The sequence below is a fragment of the Oncorhynchus tshawytscha genome, linkage group LG28 (assembly GCF_018296145.1).
Source record: "Oncorhynchus tshawytscha isolate Ot180627B linkage group LG28, Otsh_v2.0, whole genome shotgun sequence".
NCBI lineage: Eukaryota > Metazoa > Chordata > Actinopteri > Salmoniformes > Salmonidae > Oncorhynchus > Oncorhynchus tshawytscha.
Window position 1 is genome coordinate 27,992,665 of NC_056456.1, and position 14,848 is coordinate 28,007,512.

At 44.8% G+C, this 14,848-nt stretch overlaps 2 protein-coding genes across 2 annotated transcripts in view; one reads left to right on the forward strand and one right to left on the reverse strand.

Annotated features, from left to right (window-relative positions):
• Positions 1 to 14,848, forward strand: part of LOC112227014 (chloride channel protein 2-like) — a 132,765-nt gene that overhangs the window by 54,262 nt on the left and 63,655 nt on the right. The window contains exon 2 of the mRNA XM_024391787.2: positions 14,060 to 14,213. Within this exon, the coding sequence (XP_024247555.2) occupies positions 14,060 to 14,213 (154 nt within the window). The remainder of the gene's footprint in view (positions 1 to 14,059; positions 14,214 to 14,848) is intronic.
• Positions 5,150 to 13,363, reverse strand: LOC112227012 (zona pellucida sperm-binding protein 4-like). The gene is made up of 8 exons (XM_024391786.2): positions 12,677 to 13,363; positions 12,281 to 12,468; positions 7,921 to 8,018; positions 7,531 to 7,688; positions 7,054 to 7,246; positions 6,755 to 6,902; positions 6,462 to 6,537; positions 5,150 to 6,207 (listed from the first exon to the last, which is right to left on the reverse strand). Exons 1-8 carry the CDS (start codon positions 13,041 to 13,043, stop codon positions 6,134 to 6,136), a joined length of 1,302 nt encoding a protein of 433 aa, XP_024247554.1. The 5' UTR covers positions 13,044 to 13,363; the 3' UTR covers positions 5,150 to 6,133.

A 14,848-nucleotide genomic window follows, 5' to 3' on the forward strand; every position in this document is an offset into this window, starting at 1 on the left:
AGGCAAAATACAATTTGCTCTTAACTTTCCTGTACAGATTAAATTGCTTACCCGCTCCATAGCAAGCTGCTCTAGCCATACTAATTGGTGAAGTAATTATGTTGAGCTAAATGTAAAAATAAATACAAATTCAGAGGTTTGAAAAGGAATAGAAAGGAAAGATATAAATCTGTACTTTTTTGGAGTTTCAAACCAGTTTATAATTTTATTTTGCTGGTCGGAACAGTGGAATAGCGCAGGAAAAAAATGGTTCTGTACAGAACGAAACGATTGGAAAATAATTAAAATTTCAACTTCCTGCTTAGGTCATTCTATGGGGCTGTGTTGTTTTTTTGTAAGACCTGGCCCAGGCTCACATTTTATGACTTTATGTTTAGGTTTTATGGTATTCGCATTAGGGGAAACAGCACCATTGTCCACCCCAGCATCTTTGCTATTGTTTTTGTTTTGTGAACAAACCGATGGAGAGGTGTGTGGAGCAGTGTGGTCCCCAAACAATCTGTGCATATTCTGCTGTTCTATCGCGCGTGCAGTGATGTCTGAGGGGGGGGAAAAAAAGGGTTAGTTGCTTGCATTGACTACTTTGTTGTAATAAGTTTCACAGTCAGCATTAGGGAGTCCATCCAGCATTAAAGCTCTGACCGTTAAAGTAATGACATTTATTTGTGTTGCAGAAAAGAGACCGCAGCTCAAGTACATAATAAAATAGATTAAAAAAAACAAGGACTGGTGATTACAAAATGTGTATTAAAAAGGCCAAAAGAGGTTATGTTCCTAAAGGCAATGATGCTTTCCTGGAGTGTTTTTGATGGAAATGAAACCCCCCCTACAGGTAAACTCATGACAGCCTCCCAGTAAGATGTTTTAATCTCTGACAACATTCCTGGCCTCATGGTTGGAGACAGAACCACTAATAGGATGATGGTGTGTGTGTGTGAATGCTGACGATATGCTGGTGTTTGTGCGTGCATGCATGGGTTTGTGTGTGACTGTGTGCGTCCGTGTGTGTGTGTTCACTCTAGCTGACTCATATGATAACTACAGTACTCCAACCCCAGCATCCATTACCTGTATTAAAGCAGATCTTCAGACAGTCAAAGCTCTCTTCCTACTAATTCGATATCCCAAGCCTGTCCCTCGAGCCCTGAGTGTTTTGGGTAAGCTGCACTACTCTGAGTTTCAGTACATAGTAATATGTAGCTGTGTTTTGATGATTAGATTACAGCAGTGGGACGTCATTAGTGTTTTTTCTGCTCTTTTATGGACCCGTATTGTGGAGGGTTTTGTTCAAACCCAGTACTAACACTCCTAATTCAAATAATCAAGACTGACTACAGCAGTTATGTCTATCTAATGAAGAGGACCTGATGAATACTAGTTGAACCAGGTGTGCACCTTGCCAAAGTAACGGTAGAGGAAGCACTGCTGTGGTGTTGCCAGTAATCTTAAAGTTGCTATACCATTGTTTTTTTAACCTGATGACGTGTCAGGTAATCTGTGGTAATCTGTGGTACCCTGCGTGGTGACCACAGTTCTTCCAGTCCATCTGCCGCTATCCCAGGGGGCCATGCTCCAGATGGCCTCTGAGTTCTCACAAGCCCAGGATGGGGCCACTGACAGGCAATATTAATATCACACACGCGTGCATGTGCATGCGTGAGTGGGACTGGAAAGGTATGTTCATTATCATTTAGCCTACACATACGCTGGAGTCATTAAACCTAGTTTTACAACCACTCCACAAATTTCTTGTTGCCAAAACTATAGTTTGTTAAGCCGGTTAGGACATCTACTTCGTGCATGACACAAGTAATTTTTCCAACAATTGTTTACAGACAGATTATTTAACTTACATATGTATCACAATTCCAGTGGGTCAGAAATTTACATACACCAAGTTGACTGTGCAAGTAAACAGCTTGGAAAATTCCAGAAAATGTCATGGCTTTAAAAAGCTTCTGATAAATGTCAATTAGCCTGAGTCAATTGGAGGTGTACCTGTGGATGTATTTCAAGGCATACCTTCAAACTCAGTGCCTCTTTGACATCATGGGAAAATCAAAAGAAATCAGCCAAGACCTCAGGAAAAATATTGTAGACCTCCACAAGTCTGGTTCATCCTTGGGAGCAATTTCTAAACGCCTGAAGGTACCACATTCATCTGTACAAACAAGTGCGCAAGTATAAACAATGGGACCACGCAGCCGTCATACCACTCAGGAAGGAGACGCGTTCTGTCTCCTAGAGATTAATGTACTTTGGTGCGAAAGGTGCAAATCAATCCCAGAACAAAAGCAAAGAACCTTGTGAAGATGCTGGAGGAAACAAAAGTATCTAATGCCACAGTAAAACGTGTCCGAAACTCTTTTTCCCCCCATCCCTTTTTCAGGACCCTGTCTTTCAAAGATGATTGGTAAAAATCCAAATAACTTCAGATCGTCATTGTAAAGGGTTTAAACACTGTTTCCAATGCGCGTTCAATGAACAATTAATGAACATGCACCTGTGGAATGGCCGTTAAGACACTAACAGCTTACAGATGGTAGGCAATTAAGGTCACAGTTCTGAAAACTTAGGACACTAAAGAGGCCTTTCTACTGACCCTAAAAAAACACCTAAAGAAAGATGCCCAGGGTCCCTGCTCATCTGCATGAACGTGCCTTAGGCATGCTGCAAGGAGGCATGAGGACTGCAGATGTGGCCAGGGCAATAAATTGCAATGTCCGTAATGTGAGACGCCTAAGAGAGCGCTACAGGGAGACAGGACGGACAGCTGATCATCCTCGCAGTGGCAGACCATGTGTAACACCTGCACAGGATCGGTACATCCGGACATTACACCTGCGGGACAGGTACAGAATGGCAACAACCGCCCGAGTTACACCAGGAACGCACAAACCCTCCATCAGTGCTCAGACTGTCCGCAATAGGCTGAGAGAGGCTGGACTGAGGGCTTGTAGATCTGTTGTAAGGCAGGTCCTCACCAGACATTAAAGGCAACAACTTCGCCTATGGGCACAAACCCACCGTCACTAGACCAGACAGGACTGGCAAAAAGTGCTCTTCACTGATGAGTCACAGTTTTGTATCAAGGCTGATGGTCGGATTCCCGATTATCGTCGATGGAATGAGCTTTACACCGAGGCCTGTACTCTGGAGCGGGATCGATTGAGGTAGAGGGTCCGTCATGGTCTGGGGCAGTGTCACAGCATCATCGGACTGAGCTTGTCGTCATTGCAGGCGTTCTCAACGACGTGCGTTACAGGGTAGACATTCTTCTCCCTCACGTGGTATCCTTCCTGCAGGCTCATCCTGACATGACCCTCCAGCATGACAATACCACCAGCCATACTGCTCGTTCTGTGCGTGATTTCTTGCAAGACAGGAATGTCAGTGTTCTGCCATGGCCAGCGAAGAGTCCGGATCTCAATCCTATTGAGCACGTCTGGGACCGGTTGGATTGGAGGGTGAGGGCTAGGGCCATTCCCCCCAGAAATTGGGGAAGAGTGGGATAACATCTCACAGCAAGAACTAACAAATCTAGTGCAGTCCATGAGATGCACTGCAGTATCTGGTGTGGCCACCAACTGACTGTTACTTTTGATTTGATCCCCCTTTGTTCAGGGACACAATTCCATTTCTGTTAGTCACAGTGGAACTTGTTCAGTTATGTCTGTTGAATCTTATGTTCATACAATTATTTGCACATGTTACATTTGCTGAAAATAAATGCAGTTGACAGTAAGAGGCTTATTTTTTTGCTGAGTTTATATCTACATGACAAGAAAGTGACTGCTCCAAAACCGCCATTAAAAAAAGCCAGACTACGGTTTGCAAACTGCACATGGGGACAAAGATCGTTCTTGGAGAAATGTCCTCTGGTCTGATGAAACAAAAATTAAACTGTTTGGCCATAATGACCATTATGTTTGGAGGAAAAAGGGAGAGGCTTGCAAGCCGAAGAACACCCTCCAACCGTGAAGCACGGGGGTGGCAGCGTCATGTTGGGGCGCTTTGCTGCAGGAGGGACTGATGCGCTTCACAAAAGATGGCATCATGACATAAGGAAATTGTGGATATATTGAAGCAACATGAAGACAGTTGGGAAGTTAAAGCTTGGTCACAAATGGGTCTTCCAAATTAACAATGACCCCAAGCATACTTCCAAAGTTGTGGCAAAATGGCTTAAGGACAACAAAGTCAAGGTATTGGAGTGGCCATCACAAAGCACTGACCTCAATTCTACAGAATGTGTGGGCACAACTGAAAAAGCATGTGCGAGCAAGGAGGCCTACAAACCCGATTCCGTTACACAAGCTCTGTCAGGAGGAATGGGCCAAAATTCATTCAACTTGTGGGAAGCTTGTAGAAGGTTACCCGAAGCATTTGACCCAAGTTAAACAATGTAAAGGCAATGCTACCAAATACTAATTGAGTGCATGTAAACTTCTGCCCCCACTGGGAATGTGATGAAAGAAATCACTTATTTTGACATTTCACATTCTTAAAGGTGGTGATCCTGACCTAAGACAGGATCATTTACTAGGATTAAATGTCAGGAATGGTGAAAAATTAGTTTACATTTATTTTTCTAAGGCATATGTAAACTTCCTACGTCAACTCTCACATACGTGTTTCCACAAACGTCAGCCAGTGTGTTGTCAGGTTGTAACTGGCTGTTTACACAGTGGGCTTGGGTTGGAGGAGGTATTGCAGTGTGCTAGGTGGAGCTGCTTCAGTTAAATGGGAGCTATGGGAAGAAGGAGTGGATGGTAGTAAAGTTATGAGATGGGCTGTTGGAAAACACAATGGGCTTTAATGGCATGGAAAACATGTTTACATTGACAAACTGAAATACTCCCCCTTTCAGACAAGCCAGGGCTGCCCAGCTTCCCTCTGTACCTCACCTGCCTTAGTGAGCACAAAGGGATTCAGGAGGAATCGTGACGCCCATCAAGTGGTAAAGACAAATGATCGCGTTAAGTGATGGTAGCTGAAGAGCCGATAGGGATTGTAGAGAGAACGGAGTCTGGCTTCACTACTTAGAAAGGGAGAGTAGTGTGAACAGAGCGGGGGGGGGTTCAGAGATGAAGGGACTGCACTGACCATATGAACTTGTGTTTATACAGGTTGCAGAGATTGGGTTTTATTAGGATCCCCATTAGCTGTTGCTAAAGCAGCAGCTGTTCCTGGGGTCCTCACATTACAGAACATTAAACAGCTCAAGGACAGATCAATTTAAAAGGCACATGTGGCCTACATACGAGTACACGGTCAAATAGGGGAGAGGTTATGAAACCAGGGTTGCTGTTCATTTGAGTTGGGAGTTCCATGCAATAATGCTCTACATACTGAAAGGGACTGCACTGACCAAATGAACTGTACACAGGTTGCATAGAACACGTCAACATTAAGACACCAGGCAATAGGTGATGAAAGGATGACCTGTGTAGGTGCAGTCATGTGAGATTAGGTAGTGTGGTCAAATGCAGTGGGAGGGTACATATGTGAAAGCCAGATGCTAGGGCAGGTACAGTAGGCTCTCCATAGACATCCCTCTCCACATGACCCCTAATATTATAATCTGCAGGATCTTGCCCTCAAGCCACCTCTGCTATACTGAATCACCCTGTTAGACATGTCACTTATTCAAATATAGTCCGCTCGTAGAGCGTTCCCTTTGCTTGGTCTCAGCCGATGCCAGGACACAGCACATGTGAAGCTACCCTCCACATACTGTAGGTCAGTGGTTACAGAAATTGTTTCCATTTCTTGCATTAGCTTAGAAATTATTCCTGAATTAGTGAAGGCATTGACAAATTACCCTTATATGAAATGCTAGTGGCATGTAGATGTCAAGATATCTGGTGAAAGCAGACAGCCAAGGTTATTGAAAGGATGCCAGAACTAGATTTTAGAGCAACAAGCCTCCACTCAAAATGTAGAAAGAATTCTCTAGTTAAGTCATAACTCAGATATTTCAAAGTCAAGCATTGTATTAAACAAGCCAAAGGATTACAAGTCACAATATGTATTGTGTGTATGCTACAAGGTCAAAGAGTGAGGCCTTCATCCCAAGCTGAAGTAGATCAGAAGTATTTCTTCAGGCCTGACAGGTGGAAGGTAGTTATGGTCAGGTCAGAATGAGCTCCCCACTGGACACCACGGTCTCGCCAGCCACAGAATTCACTGCAGCCACATCTCTCCCTAATGGAGCAACAGGAGATCATGAGGCTTGACACTAAGGCCCTAAAGCCCAACTTGATTCACAAAATTAGCATTTACAGTCACCAACCCTGGTCAAAGGTATAGCTATTGCATTCTCATGCTGGGATGGAGCCAAGGCATATACAGCCCATCGCCCTATATGACCAGGGTCAATGGCACCTTTACAAAATGAGGCATGATGAACAGCAAGTTGTACATCAACGCCAACTGGAAGATACAAAAAAAATACTTACTTTGCCTGTTGCAGCTCTGTTGACAGGAGTGGGTCCTAGTAGGGTGGCACACCTCTGTACTACAGTGGATGAAAACCTGATCGAAAGCAAACGTTAAATGTATCAACTACATTAGCCATTTAAACCAAGGCCATGTCAAACTGTTCTGAGGTTAGCAGCACTGCTTTTCAACATAGTGACAGATTCAGCCTTTAGGGCAGACTTCCTGGCAAATCCATCAAGTACCAGGGTGAAAACAGCAGAAGACCATGAGACCCTGATTAGAGTACTCCTGCTGTAATAAAGTACAGTACCCTGTCCTTCAAAGGGGCCAAAGTGTCTGCATCCACAAAGGTGAACATCTTGACCGTGAAGCGTTTGTAGTGGGTCAGGAACTCAAGGCCAGAGGAGCCATCCACGGGGATTACATTGGTCAGGTAACGGTCATCCTGGTACGGACACCTGGAGAAAATAATTGTTAGGAATAAGGTGGGACAATTCCAGAAACCCTGGTTGGAAGATTGCAGTTAGTTTACAGGTTACATGTAAGCACCAGTTGAACATTGATCTAACACATCAAGTAGCAAGGTAACCATCTTGTTTCTCTAGTTACCCATCAACCAGGAGGTCCCACTTGGGCAAGCTGAGGGGGCTGGGGGTGGAGGTGGCCCAGCAGTAGTCCAGATTCAGGACCAGGTTAGAGTCGGTCCTCCCCAAGATGTGAACCTCTGCATACACTGGATCCTTCAGGAGCTTGGCAACTGGGTAGTCTGCCTCACTGTAGTAGGACCTGTAGGCTTCCACTTCTGTGGACAAAGGGTAGCATTCACAGAAAAAGCTGAAGTGCAGCAGTTTCAGAACAGTGCTGGCCATCTTAAACAGATTGTTGGAACAGGCATTTGTTCCACCTAAGTAGTAACCCATCGGCTGCAACAAAGCTGGAACTTAATACTAGGATTTGTAGAATCAGGTGTTAGTTTGGCTTTAGTCAAAGCCTGCACCCACCCCTTGTATGACAAAGCAATTTCCGGTCTGGGATAAGCTATCACAGCAAGATTTTTTATCTTCTAAAACCATTTCTCCAGTTTACCTTCCACACATCCCTTATTGTAACATTGTCCGCTGGCCAGTCGGAGCTCTACTCGGACAAGTCCAGTAGCAGTGACCGGAGCAGGGGGAGGAAGAGCATTCACCTCAACCACCAAAAACTCCACCGCAGTGTCAGAGTACTTACACTGGAACTGCAGCCTAGAAGAAAACATGTTGACAGTGATGTAAAGGCCAGAACTGTGTTGTTCCACAGACTGAGGGTGGGCTAGTACATTCTGACTCAAGCTGTGAATCAATGATACTAACAGAAAAATGCCTTTAAGAAATAATTCAGTATGAAAAGAATTCTAAAAATATTGTACTGGCCATTTCACTTAAGCCTCAAGTGGAATTGGCCAAAGGGAACTTCATTTCATGAGGGAAGACTCACTCAAAGTGGCTGTCTCTAGTGATTGAGCCTCGAGGTCCAAGCTCCACTTCATAGGAAGATATCATCTTGTTCTCATAGACCACATAGCCACTTTCCTCCTGCAATGGACAAAACATAACATTCAGCATTGGCCAATGGGTCTAACATCCAGGCTTTGCCTGTTGAATTGGACTGATTTACAAGTTCTTTGAAAAATGTAATTAATTTAAATCTGATTGTCATAAGGTTCCATGACTTTGTCCACACAGGGCATTGATGATTAAATTGTGTTAAAAAAAAAAACTTTTGTACACCTGTGGTGTTCCTGATCGAAAATGCCAAGCAAGCCATCTAAATATGGACTAAAGATCTGGGCAGCATGTGATGCCAGGACAAGTTACGCCTGGAAGATGCAGGGTTTACGCCGGGAAACCTGCTGATGGTGTTCCTGAAAGGAACCAGGGAAACCAGGTGGTCCTGGAAGTGACTGAAGGTCTCCAGGGGCACAACATGTGACAATTTCGTCCCCTCATATGCTCTTGGTCAGGAGCTGCTCCAAAAAAAATGACTATGTGGGGACAGTCAGAAGGAACAAGCCCGAGTTACCTCCCGCCTTACTACCAAGGACAGGGATTGTTTTTCCTCTAAATATGCCTTCACCAACACTTGTGCCCTACTGCCCAAAGGAAAAAAAGTGCTCCTGATGACAATTGCACAGGGATGTCACTGTGCTGGATTACAACAGGAACCAAGTGGGAGTTGACAACCTTGATAAGGTATGTTATCATCTTTGAAATCTCATGTACTTTTTCCCCCTTACCAGATTGTTTAAGCTGCACAATAAGAGATGTTTGGCAAAATTCTCATTGAATTTGTGAACAATATGGAGTCAATTCTATTCATTTCAATATGTATATGTTTTAGATGTGATAAATTAAAACACTTAAGAAATTTCTCAAGTTAGTATGACGTATCACTTGTATGTACTCATTTTATTCACGGATTGTTGCACTCAGGTTACATACTAAGAGGATGACGGCACGTTGGCCCATGGTCTTCAACATCCAGGCTGTGTCGGCCTAAAACGAGGCTGGAAGCAGGGAAATTCTTCAAGAGGAGACTATTCCATTCAAAGGCAAATACCTTGCACCAACACCAGCCTTTGCTGGATTGGTGAGAGATACAAGGGCAAGAAGCAAGAGCTACAGCTGCCAGAGACAGAAGGAAGAGGTGCAATCTGTGTGCACCAAGAGATGTCATAACGAGCAGCATGTACCATAAATGCAGTGCATATATTTGCAAGGCACATGCAACAACCACATATTGTCCAACATGTGCATGAGAACACACAACGGAACCATTGATTAAAGAAAAAAAACACTGTTCACATTCTGTTAATGTGTTCAGACATTCATTTTGTATTATGGTAAAGTTCTCATCCTTTTACTATCATGTCAGTGTTAACCTGGAACAGGTTATTTTGTGCCACTATTTTAAAAAATGTGAAACCGTATCAAAACAAATGTCCTTGATAAAAAAATTGACAAAGTAGTCTATAATTAGCACTGTTTCTATGAGAATTTGATAGTCAACATTATCCATAAATTATGCTTTTTTTTTAGTCAATGAGGCCCACAGGCCGCAAATAGAATTCAAAACTTGTAATGTTCACAAGAACTTAAATGAATAAAAACACATCAGGTCAAATCAAATTTTATTTGTCACATACACATGGTTAGCAGATGTTAATGCGAGTGTAGCGAAATGCTTGTGCTTCTAGTTCCGACAATGCAGTAATAACGAGCAAGTAATCTAACTAACAATTCCAAAAAAACTACTGTCTTATACACAGTGTAAGGGGATAAAGAATATGTACATAAGGATATATGAATGAGTGATGGTACAGAGCAGCATAGGCAAGATACAGTAGATGATATCGAGTACAGTATATACATATGAGATATGTAAACCAAGTGGCATAGTTAAAGTGGCTAGTGATACATGTATTGCATAAGGATGCAGTCGATGATAGAGTACAGTATCAACGTATGCATATGAGATGAACAATGTAGGGTAAGTAACATTATATAAGGTAGCATTGTTTAAAGTGGCTAGTGATATATTTACATCATTTCCCATCAATTCCCATGATTAAAGTGGCTGGAGTAGAGTCAGTGTCATTGACAGTGTGTTGGCAGTAGCCACTCAATGTTAGTGGTGGCTGTTTAACAGTCTGATGGCCTTGAGATAGAAGCTGTTTTTCAGTCTCTCGGTCCCAGCTTTGATGCACCTGTACTGACCTCGCCTTCTGGATGACAGCGGGGTGAACAGGCAGTGGCTCGGGTGGTTGATGTCCTTGATGATCTTTATGGCCTTCCTGTAGCATCGGGTGGTGTAGGTGTCCTGGAGGGCAGGTAGTTTGCCCCCGGTGATGCGTTGTGCAGACCTCACTACCCTCTGGAGAGCCTTACGGTTGAGGGCGGTGCAGTTGCCATACCAGGCGGTGATACAGCCCGCCAGGATGCTCTCGATTGTGCATCTGTAGAAGTTTGAGTGCTTTTGGTGACAAGCCGAATTTCTTCAGCCTCCTGAGGTTGAAGAGGCGCTGCTGCGCCTTCCTCACGATGCTGTCTGTGTGAGTGGACCAATTCAGTTTGTCTGTGATGTGTATGCCGAGGAACTTAAAACTTGCTACCCTCTCCACTACTGTTCCATCGATGTGGATGGGGGTGTTCCCTCTGCTGTTTCCTGAAGTCCACAATCATCTCCTTAGTTTTGTTGACGTTGAGTGTGAGGTTATTTTCCTGACACCACACTCCGAGGGCCCTCACCTCCTCCCTGTAGGCCGTCTCGTCGTTGTTGGTAATCAAGCCTACCACTGTTGTGTCGTCCGCAAACTTGATGATTGAGTTGGAGGCGTGCATGGCCACGCAGTCGTGGGTGAACAGGGAGTACTGGAGAGGGCTCAGAACGCACCCTTGTGGGGCCCCAGTGTTGAGGATCAGCGGGGAGGAGATGTTGTTGCCTACCCTCACCACCTGGGGGCGGCCCGTCAGGAAGTCCAGTACCCAGTTGCACAGGGCGGGGTCGAGACCCAGGGTCTCGAGCTTGATGACGAGCTTGGAGGGTACTATGGTGTTGAATGCCGAGCTGTAGTCGATGACCAGCATTCTCACATAGGTATTCCTCTTGTCCAGATGGGTTAGGGCAGTGTGCAGTGTGGTTGAGATTGCATCGTCTGTGGACCTATTTGGGCAGTAAGCAAATTGGAGTGGGTCAAGGGTGTCAGGTAGGGTGGAGGTGATATGGTCCTTGACTAGTCTCTCAAAGCACTTCATGATGACGGATGTGAGTGCTACGGGGCGGTAGTCGTTTAGCTCAGTTACCTTAGCTTTCTTGGGAACAGGAACAATGGTGGCCCTCTTGAAGCATGTGGGAACAGCAGACTGGTATAGGGATTGATTGAATATGTCCGTAAACACACCGGCCAGCTGGTCTGCGCATGCTCTGAGGGCGCGGCTGGGGATGCCGTCTGGGCCTGCAGCCTTGCGAGGGTTAACACGTTTAAATGTCTTACTCACTTCGGCTGCAGTGAAGGAGAGACCGCATGTTTCCGTTGCAGGCCGTGTCAGTGGCACTGTATTGTCCTCAAAGCGGGCAAAAAAGTTATTTAGTCTGCCTGGGAGCAAGACATCCTGGTCCGTGACTGGGCTGGGTTTCTTCCTGTAGTCCGTGATTGACTGTAGACCCTGCCACATGCCTCTTGTGTCTGAGCCGTTGAATTGAGATTCTACTTTGTCTCTGTACTGGCGCTTAGCTTGTTTGATAGCCTTGCGGAGGGAATAGCTGCACTGTTTGTATTCAGTCATGTTACCAGACACCACACCTTGCCCTGATTAAAAGCAGTGGTTCGTGCCTTCAGTTTCACACGAATGCTGCCATCAATCCACGGTTTCTGGTTAGGGAATGGTGATAACATTATAGATTTATAATCAGCTATAATGTGTCAGTCATTTTGGACAGAACACAATTAACATGAAATGAATAGGAGGGTTAAATTAATGCAGGGCCCTGCATTCTCTAGATTATTATTTTTCTATCAGATGGGATTAAATTCCTAAAAACAGACAAATAATGGATTTGGAATGGGACTAATCAAATTCTGTTAATTCATTTAGATCATAAAATCCAGAACTTTTAAACTGTTACTCTGGGACTAACTCTGAGGGACACACACACACACCAGTTGAGAGGACTCAAACTGCCAGGCAGAATAGAACCCCAGCAGCATTGACCAAGGCCTAAATTGAAAACAATGGATTGGGTTCATAAAACACTTACTAGATGGTCAAGATTTACATTGAGAAAGATATTTACCCACCATGAGAGTGGTGCCACAGGCTGTGACAGGGAACTGGTATATGGCAAAGGCTTTAGTGGTGCCAACAGGCTTACAGAGTGCATCTTGCGGTCCAAGCAGACTGATGGTATCAAGGTCCAGGTTGGGCAGAGTGGCATCCCTGGCCACCACAACAACAAACTGACCATCTCTGGTGCACTGTACAGTCACTGAGGAAGGAGTGGGCACAGAAAGGATATGAGTAATTACTCATGTGCCACTCTAGAAAGTCATGATAGAGCCAACAGAACATTTAATTCACAACACATGTTGGCACTTATATAACTCCATAAATGGAAGTCTTACAAGCTAGGCAGGAGCAAATACAAAGGATATGCAAATTGTAAAATAAATGAAGGGAAAAGCCAAAACAGTCACCTGCTTTCCCATAGTAGCACCGCCACTCATCAAAGCAGCAGTTGATTGCCTCACATTGAGCAAGAGTAAGATCAGGGACACCACAAGTAAGTCGCTCTTCCGCTTTCACTTGGCATTTCTCAATAGGAGTTGTGGCATCAGGTCCCTGGGTAACCCACTGAGGTGGCCACTGGGGTAGGTTTTTCAGCTTCTTGGCCTGCTGGTCATATGTTACTGGCCTGGTTGGAGGTTGCTGCCTCACCTTCTGGGCCTGCTGAACAACTGGAGCCTGGTGCTTCTGTAGTAGCATTCTCCAAGTATTTGCACTACTGCAGTGCACAAACACAGCCAGCAACACAACTACACACCTTGCTGATGATGATGCCATTATACTACACAATCATATCTACAGGACTTGGTCAGGGCTCGCTGAGGCTTTTATACCTGATTGAGTATGTTTGTTTGGCAGATGCCCCCGCCCCTCCTCGTTAAGAGTCGAGCTGTCACCATCAATCAGTCAGGGCCTGGCAGGCATCCCTGGGTAGTTAATCAGTCAGGGCCTGGAAGGCATCCCTGGGTAGTTAATCAGTCAGGGCCTGGAAGGCATCCCTGGGTAGTTAATCAGTCAGGGCCTGGAAGGCATCCCTGGGTAGTTAATCAGTCAGGGCCTGGAAGCTATCCCTGGGTAGTTAATCAGTCAGGGCCTGGAAGCCATCCCTGGGTAGTTAGTCAGTCAGGGCCTGGAAGGCATTACTGGGTAGTTAATCAGTCAGGGCCTGGCAGGTGCAGCTCATTGATAGCTTGTTTGGCTCTAGGGAGCGATCAGCACCTAGGAATTGTTTCTATCAAATGGATACGTTTGAATATTTTGAAATTGATTAATGGTATACTTGTCCTCTTTTGATCCATCTCAATAGTATGAAGTTGCTTCCTATTCTTGTCCCCTCTCTTTCATATTTTTATTTTTTTTAGATATTCCTTTAGACAACGTGACAAACTAATTTCACGGAGGGCCAAGTGTCTGCGGATTTTCACTCCTCCCTTGTGCTTGATTGATGAATTACCCTCACTGATTAGTAATGAGCTCCACTCACCTGGTTGTCTAGGTTGAAAGTAAAAAACAAAAACCTGCAGGCACCCTGCTGTCCGCGGAGTGAGTTGGACACCCCTGCTTTTTAATACTATTGAAATGCAACTGCTATTTCTCATTCCTTCCCCTCTCTGTCTCTAACTTTCTCTTGACCTCCCCCTCTTCTCCCCCCTCTGTCCTTCTTTCTCCCATGGATTAATGTATTATATTAAACAGGACTCAGGAGCTGGTTGAGAATAATGAGGGTCCCTTTGAATACTTGAAAATGAATAATATTATCTCTCTCTTTCTCCTTCCCCACCCCTCTTGTTCAGATGTATGGGCGTTACACACAGGAGCTCGGTGTGTACGCCAAGGAGGAGGCGGCCCGCCTGCGTGATGGCGGGGGACTGCGGAGGTCCACCAGCGTTCGCAGCCGGTCGGCAGAGCTGCTAGAGTATGAGAAAGACCCCTGCGCCAAGTGTCATGGTGAGTGACCAACTGACCTCAACATGACCACTCATATTTACTGACCTGTCTAATGACCTCCGTGTGACCACTCATATTTACTGACCTGTCTAATGACCTCAATAGGACCACTCATATTTACTGACCTGTCTAATGACCTCCGTGTGACCACTTATATTTACTGACCTGTCTAATGACCTCAATAGGACCACTCATATATACTGACCTGTCTAATGACCTCAATAGGACCACTCATATATACTGACCTGTCTAATGACCTCAATAGGACCACTCATATTTACTGACCTGTCTAATGACCTCAATAGGACCACTCATATATACTGACCTGTCAAATGACATCAATAGGACCACTCATTTACTGTCCTGTGTAATGAGTGAGTGATCACTGATCCAATGACCTCTCCTATGAGTGCACCACCACCGAACTGACAGCGTTGACCTACGCTGAGTGTACAAAACATTATGAACACCTGCTCTTTCCATGACATAGACTGACCAAGTGAATCCAGGTGAAAGCTATGATCCCTTATTGATGTATCTTGTTAAATCCACTTCAATAAGTGTAGATGAAGAGGAGAAGACAGGTTAAAGAAGGTTTTGTATGCCTTGAGACATGGATTGTTTATGTGTGCCTT

What these genes read in the sequence shown, in the direction of transcription:
- LOC112227012 (XM_024391786.2), bottom strand. Translation starts at nt 13,043, where the DNA reads ATGGCATCATCATCAGCAAGGTGTGTAGTTGTGTTGCTGGCTGTGTTT. An exon ending in GTGCTACTATGGGAAAGCAG is followed by an intron (nt 12,469 to 12,676) that starts GTGACTGTTTTG and finishes CTCCTTCCTCAG; the next exon opens with TGACTGTACAGTGCACCAGA. An exon ending in TGGGACCTCCTGGTTGATGG is followed by an intron (nt 6,903 to 7,053) that starts GTAACTAGAGAA and finishes TATTTTCTCCAG; the next exon opens with GTGTCCGTACCAGGATGACC.